Raw genomic sequence first — 8,939 nt, 5'->3', positions numbered from 1 at the left:
CCTGTGGCACCTTATAGACTAACAGATGTTTTGGAGCATGAGCTTTCGTGGATGCATCTGACGAAGTGGGTATTCACCTACGAAAGCTCATGTTCCAAAATGTCTGTTAGTCTATAAGGTGCCACAGGATTCTTTGCTGCTCTTGGTTCACTGTTAGGATTCCAAGTCTAGAGAAAATAATCTTTTCCTGTTCTAGTCATACCTAAATTTAAAGAAATTTAAATGATTTCATCAAATTACATCAATTAAAAGTAAATAAATTAAAATTAAAAGTAATTAAATTGCATTAACATAACTCAAAACAAAGTCTGAGGGGGAAATGGCAAAAAAAGGAAAGAAATAAAAAGTATCGTCTATGCAGTGAAAGTTGAGAATAATCATCCAGCTGAAGCTTTCATGAGCCATACCATGAACTTTTCTAATTGTGAGAAGAACAGGAGTACTTGTGGCACCTTAGAGACTAACAAATTTATCTCCGCATAAGCTTTCGTGGGCTACAGCTCACTTCTTCAGATGCATAGAATGGAACACACAGACAGGAGATATTTATACATACAGAGACGATGAAAAGGTAGAAGTACACATACCAACTGGAAGAGGCCAATCAATTGAGATGAGCTATCATCAGCAGGAGAAAAAAAAAACTTTGAAGTGATCATTGAGATGATGTGTTTTTTTTCTCCTGCTGATGATAGCTTATCTCAATTGACTGGCCTCTTCCAGTTGGTATGCGTACTTCCACTTTTTTATGTTCTCTGTATGTATAAATATCTTCTGTCCGTGTGTGCCATTCTATGCATCCGAAGAAGTGAGCTGTAGCCCATGAAAACTTATGCTGAAATAAATTTGTTAGTCTCTAAGGTGCCAAAAGTACTCCTGTTCTTTTTACAATTAGAAAAGTTTGTAGTATGGCTTATGAAAGCTTCAACATTTCTAACAGAGGCATCCCTTTGGGTATCAGCAGAGAAAACCAATAATAACCACACTCACAGAATTGCTACTTGGTGTAGGAAGGAACTGTGATCCACTCCTAAGGGCTTGTCTCCTACCCAAGTAAGTCAATCTAAATTACTTTACTGTTGGAGTACCAGGTCAAACACCATAGAGAGTTCTAAGTATATTATGTTAAAGGATCTTGAGGAAGTATATTATTTCAAAGGAGCCTAAGGAAGTTTGGTGTCCAAATCCTGTTGCCTTTCATTGCAGATGAACACCGAACTCCCAAAATCTAGTAACAATTCTGAGGTGCTCAGAGATCGTGGTGCTGAGATGCTCAGATACTGTGGTGATCAATGGCTCCATGTCTAGTTGGCAGCCGGTATCAAGAGGAGTGCCCCAAGAGTCAGTCTTGGGGCCGATTTTGTTCAATATCTTCAGTGATGATCTAGAGGATGTCATGGACTGCACCCTCAGCAAATTTGCAGATGACACTAAACTGGGAGGAGTGGTAGATACACTAGAGAGTAGGGATAGGATAAAGAGAGACCTAGACAAATTAGAGGATTGGGCCAAAAGAAAACTGATGAGATTCAAAAAGGACAAGTGCAGAGTCCTGCATTTAGGATAGAAGAATCCCATGCACTGCTACAGACTAGGAACCAAGCGGCTAGGCAGCAGTTCTGCAGAAAAGGGCCTAGGAGTTACAGTGGACAAGAAGCTGGATATGAGTTAACAGTGTGCCCTAGAACCAAGAAGGCTAACAACATTTTGGGCTATATAAGTAGGAGCATTGCCAGCAGCTCAAGGGACGTGGTCATAACCCTCTATTTGACATTGGTGAGGCTACACCTGGAATACTGTGTCCAGTTTTGGCCCCACACTACAAGAAGGATGTGAAAAAATTGGAAAGAGTCCAGCAGAGGGCAACAAAAATGATTAGGGGGCTGGAGCACATGACTTATGAGGAGAGGCTGAGGGAAGTGGGATTGTTTAGCCTGCAGAAGAGGAGAATGAGAGGGCATTTGATATCTGCTTTCAACTCCTGAAAAGGGGTTCCAAAGAGGATGGCTCTAGACTGTTCTCATTGGTAGCAGATGACGGAACAAGGACTAATGGTCTCAAGTGGCACTGGGGGAGGTTTAGGTTGGATATTAGGAAAAACTTTTTTCACTAGGAGGATGGTGAAGCACTGGAATGGGTTACCTAGGGAGGTGATGGAATCTCCTTCTTTAGAGGTTTTTAAGGTCAGGCTTGACAAAGCTCTGGCTGGGATGATTTAGTTGGGATTGGTCCTTCTTTGAGCAGGGGGTTGGACTAGATGACCTCCTGAGATCCCGTCCACCCTTGATATTCTATGAGTCTATGCATCGAAAGTTTTATGGGAGTTGAAGGCTTAACTCTCTCCTTTGAAAACCCCAGCCAAAGAATCAAATCACACAGTAGTAAATGCAATTAGATTCTGATCTCAGCTAAACATATTAGTAAAGCCCATAGAACTTAATGTGGTTATTAAATTATAACTGAGATGTGAATTTTCCAATTCAAGTTCGCATGAGTATCTCAACTTTGAAAATCTCCATGGCACATGCCTCCAAAGGCCAAAGAGACTATATATGGTTTGGAGCATCACTGAATGCTGTTGAATGCTGATCTGACATCTCATGCTCATTGGGCAAGTGTTTCTTGCAGGGAGGTATGTTTGAGCATCTTTGTATCATTGCATTCAATGGGCCATATTCTAGTCACATTAATAGGGCATAAATCAAGAATAATTCCTTTGGTGTGAAACCAGAGTCATTTAGATGTGAAAGGAACATGTTTTATTAGAATCATTCTCAAAGGGAACAAACTGACATACATCCAGCTAATTTATGCCAACTGAGATATTAGTGCAGTTTTATGAAATGTTTTCTTTCTCATTTCTCTAAGCAACTTAAAATTGGCAGTGGGAATAAAGATGAGAAATTGTTATGTAATGAGACAAATTCTGATCATGGATAAAATTTTCAAAAGCACCTAAATGACTTGGGTGCTTATCTCCAATTTTGAAAATTGACTGGAGGGGCTCAAAAGCAGGTTTTCTTGGAATTCGATGTTTTGACATTAGTGTAATCCCTTTGCTATTGGTTGAGTATAGATCTGATTCAAAGTTTTCTGTTGAAAAAAATCTTTTTTGGAGAAAATAGAATTTGTAATGAAAAAAATTGTTTTTATAGAACATGCTGGGGTTTCAGTTATTTGATGACACCTTCTCCCCAAAATGGAGGGTTTTTGAGTGTGTGATGAAAATTCATTTTCATCAATAATTGTCATGGAAAAAATCAATCAGAACCAAGTCAGGAGAGTCAGATTCTTTAGGTCCTACATACGTCCTATTTTTTTCCAGTGCAGATCTGTTGCGGCTGCATTGACATATATGGTGTTTTATAGTCTGAATTAATTCTGATATAACTGAATCTGAAAGTTGTCCCTTCATATCCAGAATTTGAGCATACATTAAATTTCTTGAACATAAACTAAATGGAAACCAAAAGTCTAATTTTCCTCTCATTTATACAGGTATGAATCAGGAGTAAATCTATTGAAATAAATGCAATTGCCCTAGTGTAGAAGAGGTAGCAGGGTTTTCTTTTCTTTCAGAATAACACAAAGGGACAGATCCCCAGCTGGTATAAATTGTCCATAGATCCACTGGAGTAAATAAGCTAGATCCCTGGCTTAGCTCTATTGAATTCATTTTACTTCAGTTGAGGATGTTATCCAGATATTTAATCTGCTTTCATTTAAGAATTCAGCTGGACAAAGGTGTGAGGCTATTCTGTAAATCAGAGAACATAGGAGGTAGCTAGGAGCTGCCACACTGACTCAGACCTCTTGTCCATCTAACCCAATATCCAGTCTCTGACAGTGACCATTACCAGGTGATGGAAAGAATGGTGCAAGAACTATATGGAACAAAGATGTGGTGTAATCTGCTCTCCATGAAGATCTCATCTTGATCTCTGAAAGAGGCTGGTTCAAGCCTTCAGGTATGAGATGTTACATTTTTTCCAAAATAATATTTGTAGCATTAACTATTATAACTCTGGATATGTTAGTTATCCATGTAATCGGCCAACCCCTCTTTAAATTATCACGCTTTGAACGTGTGAAGCAGAGGTAATTTCCACCTCTTGTGCCAACTTTCCAAGGGACCCTAATCCATTTGTGAACTGGCCACCCACTATTTGGCATCTGTATGTATCTGCCCCTGGAATTATCACCTGACAAATAGTATTAGCAGAAAAAAGTCTGTTGGGCGATTGGAGCCAGATCCTGTTTTCAGCTCCAAGGGTGGAAATTTAAGACAAAGGACTTTACTCCAGATTTTCACCAGCATAACAAAACAGAATTAGACCTAGGTAGTTAAGATCCTAATCCTGAAAACCCTTCTACATAACTGTAGGCATGCTGCTTAGGCAGAACTTCTTGCTATGCATGTTTTCAGAACAGAGGCTCTAGTATCTTGTCTGAATGTGTATCCGTCCCTTCCATCTTTTTAGAATGACAGGAGAGGGTCTAGGGAACATACAGTCATGGAATCAGGTCTTGTGGGATTTATCCCTGCTTCGAGGAGTGGAGAGGGATCTAGTGTGGTAGAGACAGGGCTGGAAGTCAGGTCTCCTGGGTTCTTTTCTTAACTGTGGTACTGACCCATTGTATGGAATTGTCCTGGTCGTGTTACTTTTCTTAATTCACCCCAGTCTTTCTTCCTTGTAAAGCACTTTGAGATCTCCGATGGTGTGGTGATGGGGACTATATAAGAATCTAATATAGATAGATTTACAGAAGAAGAAATTGTAATTCTTAATGGTTTTTGTCCATTTGCCTCCTGAATTCTAAGTTACTGTATGCTGCAAAATTTCTGCTTCTTTATTCTTTCTCTTTTTTTTCCTCAGTGTTCCCTTGTCAAGCCTTTTTGAGTGTATTGCTTAGTTGAACTTTTCCTGTTTTTGTTTTGTAAATGTGTGTATCCCATTTTGTAAGTTCTCCTCTCTTTCCTGAGAATTAGATGTCAAACCTTGTGTTTGTCTTTATCGGCATGAGGTACTTGGACATTCATTTTTTTCTGTGTTTTGGTCGCTATCCTAACTGATGTTTTGTTTATTTGGTTTTTGGGATTTTGGGATGATTTTTTCTTGCTGACATACAGAAACTATGTTTCAAAAACATACAATATCAAACAGAAAATATAGTTATTTTCAAAAAACTGGAAAATTACATTGTCCAAAAATTAATTAGTTTGAGAACAAAACTGAAGAGAAATTAATGTATTTTTTTAAAGAAACCATTGGAAAAGTTTAAAGATTAAACCAACTGAACAACCATCAAAATAACCCAGTTAGTACTGAAAACCAATGGAATTACAATGATTTCAGAATTTCAGATATTTTCAAAAATAGGGAGCATGTAGTACTTATAGACTGTAATCAAATCACCCATTAACTGTCTTTTTCATAAGAGAAATAAATTTTGCTCCTGAAGTCTATCATTATTTACGTGTTCCTATCTTTTAGTCATTTTCATGGCTCTTCTCTGAACCCATTCTCATTTATCAACCCCCTTCTTGAATTGTGGGCACCAGAACAGGACATAGTGTTTCAGCATTGATCTCATCAGATCCAAGAAGAGAGGTAAAATAACCTCTCTAGTCCTACTTGAGATTTCTCTGTTTATGCATCTCCAGATCAAACTAGCTCTGTAGGCCACTGTGAAAGACTGGAAACTTGTGTTCAGTTGATTATCTACCACAAATCTTTTTCATAGTTATTGCTTCCCAGGACAGAGCTGCCTCTCAGGTAAGTATGGCCTAGTTTTATTGTTCCTAGATGTGCACATTTACATTTAGTCATATTAATACAGATACTGTTTTCCTGAGAAGTTCACCAAGCAATCAAGTTTACCAATCAATCTAGGTAGCAATCCAAATCCGAGCAATCCAGATAGCAATCCAAGCAATTCAAGCAATTCTCTTCCTATCTATCACACTTCCAATTTTTGTGTCATCTGCAAACTTTATCCGTAACATTGTTTTATTTTCTTCCAAGTCATTGATAAAATGTTAAATAGTGTAGGGCCAAGAACTTATCTCTACCAGACTCCATTGGAAAAACACCAGCTCAATGAGGATTCTCCATTTGCAGTCAGATTTTGAGACCTATTTCTTAGCCAGTTTTTAATTCATTTAATGTGTGCCTTCTCAGTTTTATATGCTTCCACTTTTTTAATCAAAATATCATGTGGTATGAAGTCAAATGCCTTGCATACATCTATGTATATTACATACACTTTTACCTTTATCAATGAAATTTGTAATATCATCAAAAAAATCAAATTAGTTTGACAGAATCTAATTTCCATAAATCCAGTTAATTACATTATTCTCCTTTAGTTCTTTATTAATCAAGCCCCTTATCAGCTGCTACATTATCTTACTCAGAATTGGTGTCAGGCTGAGAAGCCTATAAATACCCAGGTAATTTCATTTGCCATTGTTTGAAAAAATTGCACATTGGTTAGCTTTCTTCTAGTCTTTTGATACTTTTCCACTGCTCCAAAACTTATTGAAAATCAACATTAATTGCCAAGCAAACTCCTTATCCAGCTCTTTAAAAACACTTGGATGCAAATTAGTTGCATCTGCTGATTTTTAAATGTCTAACTTTAGTTGATTCTGTTTAACATAATCCACTATATTTGTGGTGTGGAAAGAGTATTATCATCACAATGCAACACTATACCATATTTCTCCCAAATACAGAATAGAATTATATACTATATTGATAATTCTACCATTACTATCTAGTAATTGGACCTATAACATTATCAGGATTCTTTTTGTTCCTAATTTATTAAAAAAAATCTATTCTTCTTTTTCTTTTTAACTGTGGGCTATAGATTTCTCCTTGTGTTCCTTTGCTTCCCTTATCAATTTGCTGCAATTCCTGACTTCTGATTTAGATTCATTACTGTCAGCTTCTCGTTTACATTTTTGTAATTAAAGTTTTCCTCCCAGCTGATTTGGCTCACAATTGTTTTCAGCTTTGTGAAACTGGCCCTGTTAAGCACAGAGTATATATATTAGTGGTCTGGACTTCATTGTACTTACACATTATAAATGTGATCAAGTCATGATTACATTACCTAAACTAACACTAATCCATAGTTCTGTGATCAGTTTCTCTTTATATGGTAGGACAGGGTTTAATCTAGAATTACCCTATTTTAGATGCAACAATTTTGAGTTAGGAAATTGTCTCCTATTTTGTTTAGGAATTCCAAAGATATTTTAGTACTCTCTGCATGAGACCTCCATCACATTTTATTCAGGTTGATGTTCCCCACATGATTGTGCCATAGCATCACATTAGGAGCTCATGTTAACCCTTAGATCTTCCTCACATTCACCACTTTCCAGCACTCACATTCCCTAGATGGCTCTCAAAGTCTCCATCAAGATATTTGTAAGAGTAGTAAAACCTCCATCAACACAAAAAAGGTGCAAAATCTTAACTCAATTTTAACTGAAATAGGAATTTTGTGCCTTAATATTTTGTATGCTTCCTTTCTTTTTGATTACTCCAAGTCCTTTTCCTTTGCAGGCAGCATCAAGTATGTGGAAGGAGATGGTCAATAGAACTACCGTGAGCGAGTTCCTTCTTCTGGGTTTCTCTGACATCCGAGAGCAACAGATTTTATACTCCATGGTGTTCCTACTCATTTATCTAGCAGCTGTGATAGGAAACCTTCTTATCATTGCAGTTGTAGCCCTCGATTGCCACCTTCGCACCCCCATGTATTTTTTCCTATTCAACCTATCCTTCCTAGACATCTGCTACATCTCTGTCACCATCCCCAAGATGTTTGCCGACTCCCTAACCAACACCAGGTCCATTTCCTTCTTTGGATGCGTCACCCAAGTCTTTCTGGTTATTTCACTTGCAGCCACAGAATGTGCCTTTCTCTCCGTGATGGCATATGATCGCTATGCTGCCATCTGTTTTCCTCTGCATTACAGGATGATCATGAGCAGGGGCACCTGTGCCCAGATGGCAGCTGGTTCCTGGGTCAGTGGATTCCTGTATTCAGTGCTTCACACAGGCAACACCTTTAGGTTGCCCTTCTGCCATTCCAATGTTGTTGACCAGTTCTTCTGTGATATACCTCAGTTGCTCAAGCTATCCTGCTCTGACACATACCTCAACAAGGTTGTGGTGGTCCTCTTTGGGGTGTGCTTAGCACTGGGCTGTTTTGTGTTTATCATCGTGTCCTACATTCAGATATTTTCCACCGTGCTGAGGATTCCATCCATGCAAGGAAGGCGTAAAGCCTTCTCCACCTGCCTGCCACACCTCGTGGTCATTGGCTTATTCTTTGGCACTGGCAGCTTTGTGTATATGAGGCAAACCTCAATGTCTTCTTCCTTTTGGGACTTGTTGGCATCTGTGCTGTATGCGGTGCTGCCACCATTATCAAATCCAATCATTTATAGCTTGAGGAATAAGGAGATAAGAGAGGCTCTGGGTAGGGTGATAGCCAGGAAATATTTTTCCAAAGAGTGGAATGTCCATTTTTAGTTTGACTTGACTGGAATCTTGGGAAACCCTTATTCATGTGAGTGACACTGTTGACTTTGGTGGAGTTTCTCCTGATTTACACATGTGTGAGTAGATGAACAATCTGCCCTGCGGTAGACTTAGGAAGGGATTTTCAAAGTCATCAAAGGGAACTGGCCATCTATTGAAATTCCAACATTGATCCTAACTACTTCAGCTGTAGACTTGGATTCCAACTTCTGCTAAGCATGGGTGGTGCATGGCTGCGGGGGAGAGGAGCGGGTGTTTGGGACCAACTTCTTGCTGGCAAAAAAAAAGCACATTTTAAAAGGCTGGTGAACCTTTGTGAGCTTCCTCTTGGGATCTTTGCCCTTGAGGGTATGTCCACACTGCAGCTAGGAGTGA

General features: G+C 38.7%; 1 protein-coding gene across 1 annotated transcript; it reads left to right on the top strand.

Annotated features, from left to right (window-relative positions):
• Positions 1-7,604: 7,604 nt before the first annotated feature.
• LOC115638020 (olfactory receptor 14A16-like) lies at positions 7,605-8,555 on the top strand. Its single transcript, XM_030539617.1, has one exon. It carries the CDS (start codon positions 7,605-7,607, stop codon positions 8,553-8,555), a length of 951 nt encoding a protein of 316 aa, XP_030395477.1.
• The last annotated feature ends 384 nt before the right edge of the window (positions 8,556-8,939 follow it).

The sequence above is a fragment of the Gopherus evgoodei genome, chromosome 21 (genome assembly GCF_007399415.2).
Source record: "Gopherus evgoodei ecotype Sinaloan lineage chromosome 21, rGopEvg1_v1.p, whole genome shotgun sequence".
Classification (NCBI taxonomy): Eukaryota; Metazoa; Chordata; order Testudines; family Testudinidae; genus Gopherus; species Gopherus evgoodei.
Note: the sequence above shows the minus strand (reverse complement) of the source record. Positions and strands in the feature narration are given on the sequence as shown.